Source organism: Martes martes, assembly GCF_963455335.1.
Source record: "Martes martes genome assembly, chromosome: 10".
Lineage (NCBI taxonomy): Eukaryota > Metazoa > Chordata > Mammalia > Carnivora > Mustelidae > Martes > Martes martes.
The window spans coordinates 1,921,280-1,937,395 of record NC_137898.1 but is presented as its reverse complement, the minus strand read 5'-3'; the positions used below and the strand labels follow the sequence as shown (position 1 = coordinate 1,937,395).

Sequence of the window (16,116 nt, the reverse complement as noted above, 5' to 3'; positions counted from 1 at the left end):
TTCCCACAAGCCTGGCCTGCTGGGAACCCACCCACCTTACGTCCGCTTCTCCGGCAAACTGGCGGCCCAGCGAGCCCGGAGCCACCCAGCCCAGACTCTGGCCACTTACAAGCGAAGCCTGGGTGCTGGGCCCCACCGTCGTGTGCCCAAGGAGCCCATCTCTGCAGCCGGGGGAGCCCTCATGTCTTGGGGGTCAGAGCCCAGCTACCACACGCACAGGCCTGGTGCACGGTCCGGAAAGGGGAGCGCTCTTCCGTTCCCGCCAGGACTCGACCCATCATATCCTGGGTCGTTTGCTATCTAACATTGTGCTCCTCGGCACAGGGACACTCCTGGGGCCAGCACAGACCCTCCTGGACAGGCCCTGTGCCTGACCCTCCCCTCCCCATGTGGCCAGGGCGAAGGATGGATGGCTGGTGCCCTGGGTCGGGCCACACGGAGCCCAGCCTGGGGGCAGGCAGGAGCTCCTGGCCTCCACGCACACCCCATTGCCCCATCAGACACCCCTTATACCAGTTCCGACATACCGAGAACCTCCCCATGGTGTCCTCTGGGCACGAAGGCTCTACTACGGGGCCCCAGACCCCGACACCCTCGGCCCCGCCGCTGCCCGGGGCATGCGTCCCCACTTACCACCCCCCACCACAGGGCATCCGCGTAGCTGCCAAACTCCACTTGGCCAGAATCGTTCACGGCGTCCTTCTCAGCCAGATACACGAAGTACGAGGAGAAGATGAGGCCCAGGAAGCCGATGTACAAGGTGGTGATGAGCTCCTGGGGGCGGGGTGGGCAGAGGGCACATCAGGTGAGGCCTCGTGGCAGCCCGGCCTCCGTGACCACGTTCCGGACAGACATCGCAGGCCGGGGGGGGCCGGCCCTGGGCAAGCTCCGGGCTCTCCCGATGGTTCCCCACGACTTCCCGTGTGGTTCCCCTGCCCGTACTGACTTCTGGACCACACGCCACCACTCCTCTCCTCCGTGGCCGGTGTCGGGCCACGGCCATTGCCCGGAGGGACAGGCCGGCTCGCGCAGGCTCCGATCGTGCCTCGCCTTCGTAGGACGGCTCCCGTCCGCGGCGCTGAGCTCGCCGAGCCCCTTTCCCCATGCCGCGCTCTGCCCCGCACTCTGCCCCCCGCTTCTTGCCCTTGGCCAAGAGGGTGTGTCCACGTCGTCTGTGCACCCTCCGCCCGCCGTCCGGGCCCCTGCACCCCACCCAGCCCACCTGGCGGTGGATGAAGACCACGGAGCCCAGCAGCCTCCAGGTGCCGCCCTGACGGTCCACGTGCAGCATCCGTAGGATCTGGAGGAAGCGGATGCCCCTGCGGGGAGACGGCGATGTGCCCCGCGCCCAACGCGCCCGCGGGAGACGGCGATGTGCCCCGCGCCAGACGCGCCCGCGCAGCGCCCCCCCCAACCTCTGCCTGGGGGCCACCCCTCAAAGCCTGGCTCAGAACCCCCCTCAAACATGGGGTGGGGGCCCCACCCAACCCGCAGGTCTCCAAACTCCTCTGCTCCCGGGGGAGGCCCTGGGATCACCCCAGTTGGCAGATGAGCAGACGGAGGTCCCCAGAAGGTTAAGTCCCAGCCCAAGTCCCAAAAGGGCTCATGCTGGGCCTCCAACCCGGGGAAACCTAAGTCCGTGTGGGGTCGGAGCTGTGCCCCCTCCCCCAGCACGCTGCCCGCGGTTCTCACAGCCCAGCCGGGACAGCCTGCGGCCCACTGTACCTGATGGCCGAGGTAGCAAACACCTGCCCTTTGGAGCCCACGCAGAGGACCACCATGGAGGCCAGGACCACGATGAGGTCTGGGGAGGGACGGCGTGTTACCCAGCCAGGCACCAGCTCAGGAGGAGCCTCGTGGTCAGGAGGACATGACCCCTCAGACAGGGAGACCGGCTCTCTGTCTCGGGCACACCCAGGCCCACCTCCCAGGCCGCTGGGGCAACAGACCCCCCGCAACACCATGCCGAGTGCGACCAAGCCAGCCCCCGCGAGCAGCGGCTGAGGCTGCCTCCTACGCAGCCGGGCTCAGAGGGTCACCCCACGGCCTCAGGGGGACTCTGCTGGCGCTCGTGATGAAACCCACCGTGCCAGATCCCCCTTCCTGGGGAGGGTGCCCAACCCGTGGCCAGGAAGCTGGGGGCGAAGCTCTCCGGGGGCAGGCAGGACTCACCGATGATGGAAATGGGCTTCCGGGCAAAGCGCAGCCTTCCCCAGACGCCGACGTACTTGCTGCGGCAGCCTGCTGACCAGAGGCGGACCACGTACTCCGTCCCAAAGAACACCACCAGGACAATCTCCTGCAGGGCAGAGACGGGTGAGCTGGGGCCTCCGTGGGAGACACCCGAGGGCAGCGGCCCGGGCCCTGGTCTGCCGGGGGTGGGGGGCACCGACCGCGGGGCCCACCTGGACGGGCCAGCGGCCCGAGGCCGGGTCCGCCAGCAGCAGATACCTGCTTGCTCTTCTGACCAGGGCCCAAGCAGGCCCAAGGGGATATCCACACCAAGGACATCCCCCAGGGACATGAGAAACATGGTGTCTTGGGGCCCACATTCTCCGGCCAGCACTCGCGTGACCCACAGAGTCCCCAGAGCTCAGGCCATACATCGTGATTTGGGAGCTAGGGACACACCGTCCAGGGGTGCTTGGCTGCCTTCCCTGGGCCCAAGACGCAAGAGCTCCCAGGGTGGTTGGGTGGGGGTGGGCACCCGGAGGAGGAGGGGAAGGGTCTCAGAGGCCATCTCTGGCCGTCCCCTCCAAGGGAGGGCAGGTACCAGGTCTGCTGTGGACCAGTGCCACCATCAGGGCTCCAGCCACGGCAGTTCCCCATTTCAGTCTGCGGTCAGGCCAACCCGAGGAGCGGAAGCCAGAGCGCCGAGGGCTCACGTCCAGGCCACGGAGGATGGATGGGCCATGGACACAGGGACTGCTGGGTGGACTGCTGGGTGGGTGAGTGGACAAACGAAGACACGGTATAAGAATCAAGTTCAAAGGAAACCAGACAGCCCAGACCAAGTGGACAGGTTCCAAGAGACGCAACCCTACCGAGGTTTCTCAGAAGGACCTGGGAAACCTTACTAGGTCCATAGCTAGTGAGGAGACTGGACCAGGGACCTCGCTCTCCCATCAAGGAGAAGCCATCGTCAGTCAACAGAGAGGACCTGAAGCTCCGCTGGTGAATTCTAGCAAACAGAGAAGAACGCATCACAGTCTTCCTCGGATTTTTCCGAAAAACGGAAGAGGGAGCACTTCCTAACCCTTCCTATGAGGCCGGCAGGCCCCTGACAGCAAAGCCAGAGGAAGCGCCGGGGAGCAGAGGGGCCCAGCCCAGGACCCGAGCTGCTTCTGGAGCGTGTTGGAGAGATCCACGCTACGGCCATGTGGGATTCACGTCTGGAATGCAAGGATGGTTCCGCATAAGAAAATCGATCGCTAGAACACATCGTGTTCACAGAAAGAAGGAAGAGAAACGCACGACCTCCACTGACACGAAAAAGTGTGAGAAAACGCAACGGCACTTTGTGCTGCAGGCAGGGAACAGATCAGGACGACAAGGAGACCACCGGCACCTGACACACGCTACAGCCGGAAACTCCACAGTAAGCAGCACGCCACCAGGAACGACCCCTCCACGGTCAGGAGGGCGGCAAGAACACCCCGGCCCCACGCGTGCCACACCCGGCTCCGTGATCCCGCCGGAGCAAGGAGACGGGAGAGGAAAGAAAGGGCGTCCGGGTTGGAAAGGAGAAGAAAGATGACCTCTGTTCACAGGGGGTGTGACCTTATGCGTGGGAAACTCCATGGAATCCCCCCCCACGCACCTGTCAGGTCTTCCTAGAATTCCGCAAGGCTGGGTACAGAGTCAGCCGCACGAATCATCGTCCTCGCTCCACCGCCAACGAACCACCTTCCCAAGAAATGACAAAAACGCTGCCGCTTACAGCAGCGTCGAAAAGACTAAAACAGTCGTGGATTAACCAAGGAGGCCAAAGACCTACAGGGTGAAAACGGGAAAATACCGGGACAAGGAGCGGAAGGAGACACACAGGTGCACGAGGCAGAGAGGCCAACGCCCCCAGAATTACCTACAGATGCAACACCGTCGCTCCCCAAGCCCCCACGGCTTGTTTTGTTTGCTTGTGTGTTTTAGAGAAATAGAAAAACTTATCCTAAACACACGTGGCATCTCAAGGAACCCCGAACAGCCAAACAAAATGGGGTCTGTCCATACAAGGGACTATCACTCAGCCTTACAGACGGAAGAGACGCTGACACCTGCCCAGCATGGACCCATCCCGGGGGCACTGCCGAGGGAAAGAGACCGGCCGTGCTGGCCTCCGGATGGCCCCCTGCCCCATCCGGCCCCTGGTGTGTGGCCCTGGCAGGGGGCCGCTGCTCCCAGGCCCCACCACTGCCCTCCCTGCCACGAGGGGGAGGCTGGACAGGGCCCTCTGGCTCCCAAGTGTCATTGACTAGGATGCTTCTGCCGGCCAGCCGGGGTTGGGGGTCAGCTCGGCGGAGAACAGAACGAGAGGAAGGGCAGGAAAGCTGACCTCCTCCCTTCTGCAAAGAAGTTCTCCATCCGTGACGTCCGTAACGTGGAGCGCTTCAGGGGGCTGCGAGCAAGGCAGGGGGACGCCAACCTGCAGGCTCCATGACCTCTCGGGCCGGCTTCGGGTCCTACCCCGCCCTTGGCTCTGGGGGCCGCGGCCTAGGCTGGAGGCCGGCTGAGCCCACCAGGGCCAGGGCCACGCGCATCGCCCAGCCCCAGCTCCACGCGGATCTCCTGAATGAACGACCACGAGGCGCAGACGGGCCCGTGAGCAGGCTGAGCACGACCCGTGCACAGGGCTCCGTCTCGTGCATGTGCTCCCCGAGAAGCTGGCCCCGCCGGGTCCCGGGAGGCGGGATGAGCCGTGGTCAGTGAGGAGCTCGCAGGGAACAGAGAGGGCAGTCTGGCATCTGGCCGGCTGCCCTGTCCCGGGAGTGCAGACACGGGCACTGGCAGCCTCACGGAGGAGGGCTCCTGGCCGCCAGGTGGTCCCCAGAGGAACCCTCCTGGTGCCTCCGTCCCAGCTCCACACCCCACTCACCACCCAGGCTCATCGCTCTGTGGTTTTTGTCTCATTTGCATGTATTTGCTTATTACTTAAGCGCCCTCCCCAGTTGCGTCCTAAAGAGATTTAAAGCCCTAGAAACGTCTTGTTAAAAACAACAATAACGACGACAACAAAACCCCTTTAAATAAATAAGTAACCATCCGGGGTGGCTGTGTCTCCCCCGCTTCCCAAATTGTCTTGCTCTCACACGTCGGGAGAGCCGGCCCGCCGCTCAGAGCTACCCCTGCCCTCCCAGGGCCGGGCGTCTGAGAACGTGGGTTCCCCTCTGGAGGGCTGAGGTGTAGGAATAATTTAACACCACGCTAATCCTCAAATCCTGTTTGAGGCTGGAAAGCAGCACGAGGCCTGGCGGGCTGCAGGCGGGCTGCACGGGGCGCTCGCGGAGTCCGAGCCGGGCCCAGACCCAGGCAGGGCCCAGTTCACGGAGGCCGTGCGGCCGGCATGCTGGGAAGGGCGGGAAGGAGCCCTTTACTGTCCAGAGGCATGAGACGGCGGGGATGGACGTTTGCTCAGAGACCAAATGACCTCTACCACGGGCAGCCTTGGACTCTGGGTAGGGTGCCACATAGGGTCAAGGCCTCGGCCGGGGCCTCAGACCCAGACACTGCTAGCTGGGCCCTCCGGGGGCTCCCTGTGGCTCAAGCACTCCCAGAAACAGGTTTCCTGGCCAGCCCGGCCCTGTGCTCTCTCTCAGAGCCGCCTGTCCACTGACCTGGGCTCGGGAGGGCTGGCCGGGCTAGCCCACAGCTCTGGGCCAGCAGGGCCCTGGGATGGTGTCATGGGAGGTGCCCCGGCCGCCCCAGGCTGGAGGCTGCATGGGGGTGTGACCGGGATTGACCGTCCACTTGCGGAGACCTGGGGGTGGGGGTGGTATGGGGCCTGCAGAAGGGCTGACCCCGTCATCCCTGGTGCCACCCCTGCCTCAGGGACCGTACCCCCCATGCACAGCAGGTTCACGGAAGGGCAGGGCCTCTTCTTCCTGGTTCCAGCCTCAGGGCCCAGACCCAGGAGGGTGACCCCCACCCTCGGTTTTGTCCACTTTGGCAGCAACAGGCCCAAGGGCCATCTGTCTTCACATACCAGGCCCTAAGCAGGCCCAAAGGTGGATGAAAGGGGCCTCAGGCTCCCTGCAGAGCCTGACAACAGCTGTTACCTCCCCTGGGCCCTGCGCTCAAGCCTCTGCTGTCCCTCCTTGCTGTCCGTACAGTGTCCCTACATTCCAGGGCCTCACCCCAGCCTATCCTGAGAGCCTCCCATCGTCCCAAGGCAGCCCCATACCCCAGGTGCTGCCCCGACCCCAGCCCCCCAGCGCTCCGTGCCCCCACCCCACACATAGCCCCTCTCTGAGGCCTTACACCCTTCTCAGTCCAGCCCAGTCCTCCCCCCGCCCCCCGGAAGCCCCACCCACCAGCCCAGTGGAAGCCGCCTGGCTCCCCCTCCAAAGACAGCCAGCCCAGAGGCGCCCTCGGCCAGCTCCGCCCGGGCCCGCCTGACCCTGGGAGTGCACCCAGGTCAAGGATGCAGGCCAGGAGGCTGGGCTGTTGGCGGAGCCCGGCCCTGAGCTCTGCCCCGCAGACACGAGGAGAGAGGCTGTGCTTGTGACCGGGATCTCGCCGAGACCACAGTCCAACCAGAGGGACAAAGGGACCCCTCCTGCCCCAGACACCGTCATATAGACAGCCCAAGCCGCCCCCGGCGGCAGGGCCCGCGAGCCACGGTGGGCCCAGAGACAGAGGTGTAGACGGAAGCACCTACAGGGCCCCGAGGGGCCGAGCAGCCCCCACGCGTCCCAGGGGCCTCAGTCCAGGCCGATCCTGGGCTCTCCGGTGGCTCTCCCTGGCAGCGGGTGGCAGGGCTGGTCTGCGGCGGCGTCGTGGGTATGATTTAGACTTTTAAGAACACAGTTCCTAGGCAAAAACCCAATTAAAAAACCGGTACAGGACCCCAGTAGACATTTCTCTAGAGAAGACATAGGAGGGATTGACAGACACGTGAGAAGAGGCTCCAGCCGGCCCGGCAACGGGGAAACCCAGATCAAAATCACCGTGAGACGCCACCTCGCACCGGTCAGAACGGCTCACGTCAAAAACACACCGGAAACAGGTGCCGGCGAGGGCGCGGGGAAGGGGACCCCTTCCGCACCGTTGAGGGGAGCCCCAGCTGGGGCAGCCGCTCTGGAGGACAGGACGGAGGGTGGGCGGAGAGTCGAAACAGACCCGACGGCCCAGCCGCAGCACTGCTGGGTGTTTCCCCGAAAGAAACAAAAACACCAGTTCCCCAAGTACACGCCCCCCGTTCACAATGGAAACATTGACCACGGCCACCCTGCACGCCGCCCTCCTGTCCACGGGGGTGAGCGGAGAAAGAAGGACGAGGGGACCGTGCGTGCGGACGAGGGGACAGCATAGGAGCGGCGCCGGCGTCGGCCGCAGCGCAGACTGGGGAAGGGGGCGGACACGTTGCATTTTTTTAAACAAGAAAGCAGGGCCGTGGGCCCCAGGGCTGTGGGGGTGAGGCTCTGGGGGCGGGGGTCAGTGTCTCATGGGGATAGAGTTTCTGTTTGGGAAGATGGACAGTCCCGGAGACGGGCGGGGGGACGGCCGCACAGCACGGATGTGTGTAGTGCCCGGAGCTGGGCACCCAGACACGGTTCGGAGCGGCCGTAGGGTACGCGTCCTGTCTTCACGGCCACTGCTTGCTCTGGGTGAGGGCAGCACCTGACGCCCGGGCCCTCGCGGGGCCCCCTCCCGTGGGGACCGCAGGGGAAGGGAGGCACAGAGGGCCGGCTTGGGGTGGTGACGTGACTGGGGGGGGTCTCCCCGCTGCCCCCTGCCCAGTTTCACCGCAGTGTGGCCCGAGTGTGCGTGGTGCTCCCCGAGGGCCCCGAGCCGGCGCGGACGTGCCACAGCCCAGGTGCGCCCACCCCCCGCTCGGCACCGAGAAGCCCGGACCCAAAACCCTGCCGTTTGGCTGACAAATACCAGGTCCAAGTTGACTGAGGGAGAAGAGCCCCGAGTCACAGGAGGGTGCACGTGGCCCGCACACCGGCCTGCACCTGCCCTCAGGGTCTGGGGGTGACGGGGTTGTGAGAGCAGATCTGCCAATCCCGGGAGGGGAGATAAAGGTTCCGAAAAGCAGGTGCTTATCTGGTCTCCCCCGCGAGCGCACACGGGGGAAAGGTTGGCGATGACTCAAGCGTTTCGTAACCGGGGACCCGCGGCGCCGGGAGGGGGTGAAGGTCACTGGTCACCTTATCTCCGCGCCTTCCTTATCAGCCCGGGAATCCTCGGCGGGAAGATGGTCCGAAGCCCGTGTGCCCTGAGGCCCGGCGCTGCCGGCATCGCGGGCCGCGGACGCCCCGGGAACGTCCCGGCCACGAGCTGCTCACGTGTGACAGGCAGCGGGACGGCCTGAAGGTTAAACCGCTCAGATGAGCTGAGCCTAAAGCCCGGCTTCGGGCAGGGAAAATATTTTCTCTGGCTAAACAGTAAAGGCCGCCTCCCTGACCCTTCCTCTCGCCGGTCCCCGGGTTCTGTGATGTTACTACTCCGTTTTCTTTACGTGAAAAATTTTCAGGCGAGGCGGACGGCCAGCCCCCAGGGTTTAAGTGCTGGGGACTGCGGGCCAGAGGGCCCTGCGGGTTGTCGGTGGGGAGAAGAGAGCAGAAATGGGGGCCAAGGACAAGAAGACCGCCGCCTTCCTGGCTCTGGCCGCCTTGGGGACGCACGCTGGGGACGGCTTTGCAGGTGCTCCCGGTCCCCCCAGAGGCCTCCTCGGGGAGAAGGATGCCCAGACTTTCCAGGGCAGATGGGACATCGCCGGGCAGAGAAGGGGGAGCGGAGACTGGGAGAGGCGCGGTGGCGTGGGTGACCAGCGTGAGGGCCTTCCCCTCCTCCCCCCACAAGCCTGGAAAACCCGGGGACCAGCCTGGGGCCAGGAGGCATCCCCACGGGGCGGGGGGTGCAGGGTGCGGTCCCTCCAGCCCAGAGCCTGGACAGCGGGCTTTGGGGCCGGCCCAGCTGTTGTACCTCCACGTGGGAGCAGATAAGCCACAGGGGGATCTGGTCTCAGCATTCCCAGCTGGCCCGAGAGCACGAAGCAGGTCTACAGACCTCTCAGAGCACCCTTTGTTCGCAGACAGCCTGCGGCCAGCTGCTCCCAGCCGCGTGCCCGTGCTGAGGACTCCTGGGCCTTCCGGTGACATGTGCTGAGCACAGCTGGGGCCCTCCGTGCACACTTGCTGCCCACCCCGTGGGACACCAGCCCCACCCCAAGTGACCCCACCTTGGGACAGGCACCATGGCACAGCCCCCAGAGGGGGCAGGAGGCCCATGCCGGCCTAGGGAACGTACCCCACCTGCCTCTCCTAGTCAACTCCCCCTACCCCCACCGTGGGGACCGCTCCTGCCCCACGGACCCCCAAATGTGTAGCCCCACAACCTTGGCCCTGGACCCCTCTGCTTCCTGCCCGAGGTCCTAGCTCCCCGAAGTGGCCCTAACAGGGCCGGCGGGCCAGGCCCCGAGTCAGCCACCGGGAGGACAGGGAAGGGGGCCCTGATACCCGAGGGGAGCTCTGGGCTGGGACAGTGGGGCGGGCCCCCGAATGCCCCCACTGCCCCCCAGGACAGCAAGACCCAGCATCACCGAACCCCCAGGGCAGGGACTCCAGTCAACCCTTCCAACACCTGAGCGTCCTCATCAACAAAACGAGGGACCTGGGGGTGCCCACCTCCTGCGGCAGCGGGGGTCTGAAACGAGAAAAGCCCCTTGGGTCTGTGGAAATGCCACAGGAGGACCTACAGGACACAGCGGTGTTGAAAGGGCTCATGATAGGAGGGACCTCCCCAGGGCAGGCGGGGAAAGGGTGCGGCACGGGGAGGAGGAGAGCCCTGCCTGGTCAAGGTCTGGCATGTCCAAGGCCTCCCCTGACCTGTCTCAGGACCCCCAGGCTGCCCATGGCCCAGATGCCCCTCCTGACCCGCCCCCCCAAACCTATATGAGGCATCCCAAGCCATCAACACCTCCATCCAGACCTGACCTGTGTCTCCCTGGCCTGCCCAGGCTCCCGACAGGGCAGTGTGATGCATCCCGGCCGAGGGGACCCCTCCCCTGCCAATGGCCATCTCCCCAAGGCCAGGGTCTGCCTTCACTTTGCAAGCACGGGCCAGCGCCAAGCCCAAGCATGGCAGCTTTCCGTACTCAAAGGGCCATATGGTAAACTCCGGACGGGGGGCCATGCCTGCTTCTTCCTCGGCATCCCCTTACCCGGGGTGGGTGCCACGGTCTAGGGGCCGAGGGACCCAGGTAGAGCCACGGTGCCCCCAGGTCAGACACTATGCCCCTGCGGGTGCCACACAGACCCCCAAACCCACGGAGGTCTGGGGCCCACCTGCCCAAAGTCATTGGTGCTTCGGGGCCCCCTGCAGCCTCTCCCCAATGGGCCAACCACCCCAAATTCCCAAGAGGGCCCCATGAGGAGGTAGAAGCCCCTGCCTGGGGCTGGAAAGCCTGGACCGGCCAGCCACCGTGGGAGCCTCCCCACCTGTGGGAGGTCGTCACGGGTTTGGGGTGCCTCAGGAGGCATTGGGCCACTTTCCCCCGAGAACCAGCCCCACCTGCCAGCTGTCTGGGGTGGCTGTTCTGCGGGCCGAGCAGGAGAGGCCGGGAGACTTGCGCTGTCACCATGGGGACGGACGCTCCCATCTACCCGGCAGCTGGGCCCTGCGAGGGTGTGACAGCTGCTGTCCAGCCCCCTGGCCTGGTGAGGGGCTGCGGCACTGTCCCCCACCCCAGCCACTGCCCGAGCGGACTGCTGTCGGGCTGGTGGCCTCCCTCATGCACGTGGGTGCAGTGAGGCCCCGAGGACCCCTCTCCTCGGCCCCCTGGCTGGGGTCGGGCCCCTGGGCTGCCCTTGCATCCCCACCCCCAGTCTCACCCCCTAGGCTCAGGGACCGATGGGGGTGGGCGGCGGATGTCACGCCTCACAGACACGGCACCTTCTCCTGGCCTGGGGAGTCTCCCGCTGGAGGCCTGATGGCCTTGGGGAGAGAATCAAGGACAGGTTTCAAGCCAGTGGCCCCTGCGGCCAAAGCTTGGGCTGGTCTGTCCACAGGAGCCCGCCAGCTCCAGGGGCCTCCAGCTTCCTCCTCCTCTGTCCATAGGTCCACAGGGACATGCATCGCCTGTGGCACCACGGAGGAGAGCAAGCCCCATGGCAATGTGTGTATTCGGCGGGGGGCAGGAAGGAGAAGACCAAACCGGACACTTGGCCCCACCCACCCATGGCCCTAACAGCCTCAGACCCATCATCCTTGGATCGCAAGATGCCCAGCTTGGCCTCTGAGGGAAGGCTGCCCTCCGGTCACTGTCCCTGCCCGGGGACCACAGGTGCCCTACTGAGGCTGACTCCAGTCACACACGCTGCCGGTGGTTCAACGAGGGGCCCCGGCACTGGGACCCAGCTTTTAATAAGTGAATTTCACGCCGCATGCAGACACGAGATTGCCACACAAAGAAGCCACTAGTAAGAGTGGGCAATGGTATGAAGAATGCAGGTGTCCACAGTCAGTGCTGGGGGGTCAGGCCTGGCACACGCTTCCTACCACACAGGGGGATCGATCTGCCGTGACCCTACGTGTCAGGCTCGCTCACGTCCGTCTCCTCTTGGTCCTGATGGTGACCGAGAGGAGCACTGCTTAATTCCCAAACAGCGGGGCCGGTGTGGTAAACTCACAGCTATTTATTTCTAATCCTGGGTTTTGATCACAGCCAACTGCAGTTGCAGTTGGCTTAACCTCTCAAAACCTGTTAGGTGGTTCTTCCCAGTCAAGCAGAAGGGTTGGTTCTGCTAGTGTTCCATGGGCATAAGGAAAGAGAACCTCTCTGTTATCAAGACCCACAGTTACAGTGCCAGCTCTAAAACATGGTCCCAAGCTTCTTCGCCACTCCTCCCGCTGTGCCTGGGCTCCATGTCCCACAAGAAGGTGGCGGAGTGATCCCGCCCACTCTCCAGGCCTGCACACCTCCCGTCCTGGAAACCGGGCTGGAAGGAAGCAGGACGGAGCTAGGCAGAGCAGGGAGGGGCCACCCCCACAGAGCCCTGCCCACACCATGGATCAGGGAGCTCCTCGGGACAGGCGTGAGGAGGCACGGGGTTTGGGGGTGCTTGTTACACGGCTGTAGGTAACAGGGACCATTGTTTCAGGTTACCATTAGAACCCACTGCAACGTGAACTGTCCATACCCTCGCTCATTTTGTGTTCCCCAGAACTGTCCTGTTCTGAGAGGCGCATTAAGGTCTCCCGCAGTGATCTCACTTAAACTGTGTTGCCCTGCATTTCCAGTAGCTTCCATTTTACCAGTTTTTTCCACCGTCTACCACACCAGAGTTCACAAATACGTCTCCTCCAGAAGTGGTGCCCCGGGCAGGCCTATCTTGACGCGGACGCAGGCACTGCTCACCCTGCTTTTGCATGTACCGGCCCGGGGTTATTTGGCCGTTCCTTTGTTTTTCAACTGTTCGTTATTAGTTTGCTTTACTGAACTCCCCTCAACAATGTGTTTGTTAAAAATAAAGACATAGACCTTTCTCACAGTCCTCTGCTTTGATAGAGGTGTTCGGGCCATTTACGTTTAGTGTAAAACTGGAACACCTGGTTTGATTCTTCCTATCCCACTATTTTGCTATTCTATGCTGTTGTTTCTTTCATTTTCCTTTGAGGTGGAGAGGTGGTCAACGCATTACCCCTTCTCTCCTTGCTCCGGAGTGTGGACGCTTCACTGAACCGTGCCCATCTGTCCGTCACTCAGTGCCCTCGGTTCCTGAAACCTGTAACCACACCTGCTCCAATCGGAAGAGCTCCCGCCGTAGTCTCCCCTACGGTGGCTTTGCCGGACTCTGTGTGACTGCAACTCCTCCCTGTCCGTCCCCTCGCCCCCACCAACGGCTCTCCAACATCACTTCCATAGACTTCATGAGGCCCTGCGGCACCTTCAGGAATTCCTGGGCACGGGGACCTCTCTTGTCTCCCTTCCTCTGACCAAGTCCCTGGCTGTGAGCACAGCATCAAACGCAGGGTACAGGCCGGGAGCCGCTGGCACCACGGGTGACAACAATCCCCGAGGGGCATGTGCCTTTCATACCAGAACAGGACAAGTCAGAATGATCCCCAGTGTCCCCTGCTTCACAGGCCCACCCCATACCCCTTGCCCAGACACTGCTGGGGCTGAAGTTTGCTCCCCAAGTCTCATGTGCTGAAGTCCTGGACCCAAGCACCAGCGAACAGGCCCTTATTTAGAAATAGGGTCTTTGCAGATGTAATTAGCTAAGACCAGGTCACTAGGGTGGGCCTTGATCCAGTAAGCCCGGCGTCCTAACAAAGAGAGGGAAATGGGCACACACGGAGAAAAAGCCGTGCAAGGACGGAGCAGAGACGGGGTGATGCATCCGTGAGCCAAAGAACCTCGCAGATGGCCAGCAATCTCCAGGAGCTGGGACAGACTCCCCCCCCCCCCCCAGCCTCAGAAGCCATCCTCCTGCCAACACCTTGACTGCACACTTCTGGCCTGAGGGGGACAGCACAGGCACCCTGGAGGCTCCAGGTTATCACCAAGGTCAGACCGACGGCTGGATCAAGGTCCCCGTGGGTGTCCAGGTCACAGCCCCAAAGCCTCCTCCTCCCGGCAGGGGTCCTGCAGGCGTCGGTGAGACGGTGTCCTTCTCTGCATAGGTGAACACCGGCCTGCGCCGGTGCTCCCCATGGCGTGGAAAATATCTCGGCTCTGAAGAAAGAACCCAAACTGCTGGGGGGGGGGGGCGTCCCGGGCCGACAATTAGCAGAAGCAAAGGCCCGGGGGCAGGAGAAGCTGGCCGTGGGTGCGTGGCGGGTGGTAGTGTCCAGTGCTCCGAACAGTCAAAAGGGCAGGTGGGGTTTTCCGGAAAGCAGGTCCCGAACCCCCCACCCCGAGCCCCACCACATGGCCTTGGGGCTCAGGGTTCTGTGAATCACACTTGGGGCCTCGCGCACGCAGGGGCAGCTGGGAGGGCCACCCTGCAATTTGTGGTGGGGGAGCAGGAGGCCCAGAGGCCGCCCGAGCCCGGCTGCAGACACCGTTAGCCGCCCGGCCGCCAGCTTTACACGTATTTAAAGCAAATCTCCTGTCTTCCCCAGACGGGGCTATTTCCGTCTACGGGCCGGCTAAAGGGGGTTTATTTTCAGCCCCGGAACCTCACTGCTGAGGCCGTTAACCCCAGAGAAGCCCCACCCCTGTGATGGCCACCTTAGCCAGCGGGGACGGGGGAGCGAGGGCGGCGGGGGGGGGGGCGGGGGGCCGCTAGGTTTATTTGCTGAGCGCCCGAGCTTCTAAAAATGTCTTATTTAAGAATTTACCCAGGACGAGAAGTTTACCAAACCGAGGGAGACTCGGGGATGAAAACCCTTTCTAATTATCTAGTTGAAGTGCTGAAAGGCTCTGCCTTGGTTTGAATAGTGTTTACTTTAGCTGAGGCGGAGGGGCCCCGGGGACCCGCGGGCGGGGGGCTGCCACCCTGGGCGAGGGCGGGCGGGCCCGCGTCTGTCCGGGGTCTCTGTGGGGCGCGCGGTGGCCCTGCTCCTCCGCGGCCCGGCGGCCGGCCACCCCCGCCGGCTCTGCACGTTGTAATGACAGGCGGGGAATTTAAACAGTTTTTCCCCCCCTTTCAGGAATGTTTTAAGGGATTGAGAGGAAATTGTGCACGGATTTTGCTGTTTTAAGAGCTAATATGTGAACAGCTTCAGAAGGACGTGTGTTGTTTTAGGGCTGCAGTTTACAGAGTAAAAGCGTAAGACAAAAGCAGACGGGCCGGGGGCTCTAAGGGTCGTCGACTTGAATTTCATTCCTCTGAGAAGGGGTGGCCTTCCCGAGGACAGGGCTGGAAGGAAACAGAGGTCCGATCTTCGCCCCACCCCCTGCCGCCCCCCACCGTGTCCTGTCACCAGCGTGGCCACAGGGGCTGCCCAGCTGGACGGCCAGCAGCGAGGGGCTTGGGAAGGGGCCGGGAGCCACCCTGGGGCACCAGCCGCCAACCCGTGCCCCCTGTCAGGGCGCTGAGGAAGGTCCCCCGCGTTCGGATGGCCCCAAGCGCCCACGATCCCACAGAGGGGACGCACGTGGGCCACGAGATGGGTGGGGTCTCCCGCTCCTCGGGGGTGGACACCAGAAACACCAGCTACCCCAAGTGACTCGGGAAGAAACAAACAGAATGGCCCTAAACTTGTGAAAGAAACAATTTCTAACCGAAAACTTCCCCCCAGAGAGAACCCCAGGCCCGATGGCTTTGCGAGTTCTGAGACATTGAAGCAAACAGCAGCTGCGTCCGAAGTCGTCCGAGCCACGAGGCAGGAGCACTTCCCACTGGGTACCCGGCGCCGAAAGCAGACGCTACGAGCAAACCAGCCGCAGACGACGCCTCTCATGAACACAGACGCGAAAACTCGACCCTGCATTTGAGCAAACCCAGCGAAGCAACATGTGTTTTAGAAACGCCTCATGACCGAGGGGGCTTTCTCTCAAGAACCCGGGGTCGGTGCGCTCTGAAAATCCCTCAGGGGCGCTCACCGTCCCCGCGGAGCCGAGAGAAGGCAGGCAACGATCTCAATGACACAGAAAAAGCGTCGGATGAAACGCAGCAGCCAGGCCCGAGAGCCACTCTTCCGGCCACGGACAGAAGGAGGGAGCGTCCCCGGCCGGTGCGGGGCGCCTGTCAAACCACAGCTGGCATCGCACTTCTCCGCGAGAGGCCAGACGTGTCCCTGGGACCAGGCACCCGACAAGGGGCTGCTCTCTCCTAGGGACTAAATGTTGTGGTGGGAGCCCGGGTATCAGGCAAGAACAAGGAGAAAACAGCATGGAGACTGAAAAGGGGAAAAAAAAAACCCACAAAACTGACTTTGTTTGGGACAACACGATCATCTCCATAGAAAATCCTAAAAAATCTACCCCCCCCCAAAAGCTTCCAG

General features: G+C 63.3%; 1 protein-coding gene across 2 annotated transcripts in view; it reads right to left on the bottom strand.

Moving 5' to 3' along the window:
- Positions 1 to 16,116, bottom strand: part of KCNQ1 (potassium voltage-gated channel subfamily Q member 1) — a gene marked incomplete at its 5' end in the record, with an annotated part of 316,188 nt that overhangs the window by 235,165 nt on the left and 64,907 nt on the right. For both annotated transcript variants that reach the window (XM_080817777.1, XM_080817778.1), the window contains 4 exons: positions 634 to 774; positions 1,223 to 1,319; positions 1,726 to 1,804; positions 2,173 to 2,299. In XM_080817777.1, coding sequence (XP_080673903.1) covers positions 634 to 774; positions 1,223 to 1,319; positions 1,726 to 1,804; positions 2,173 to 2,299 — 444 coding nt within the window. The remainder of the gene's footprint in view (positions 1 to 633; positions 775 to 1,222; positions 1,320 to 1,725; positions 1,805 to 2,172; positions 2,300 to 16,116) is intronic.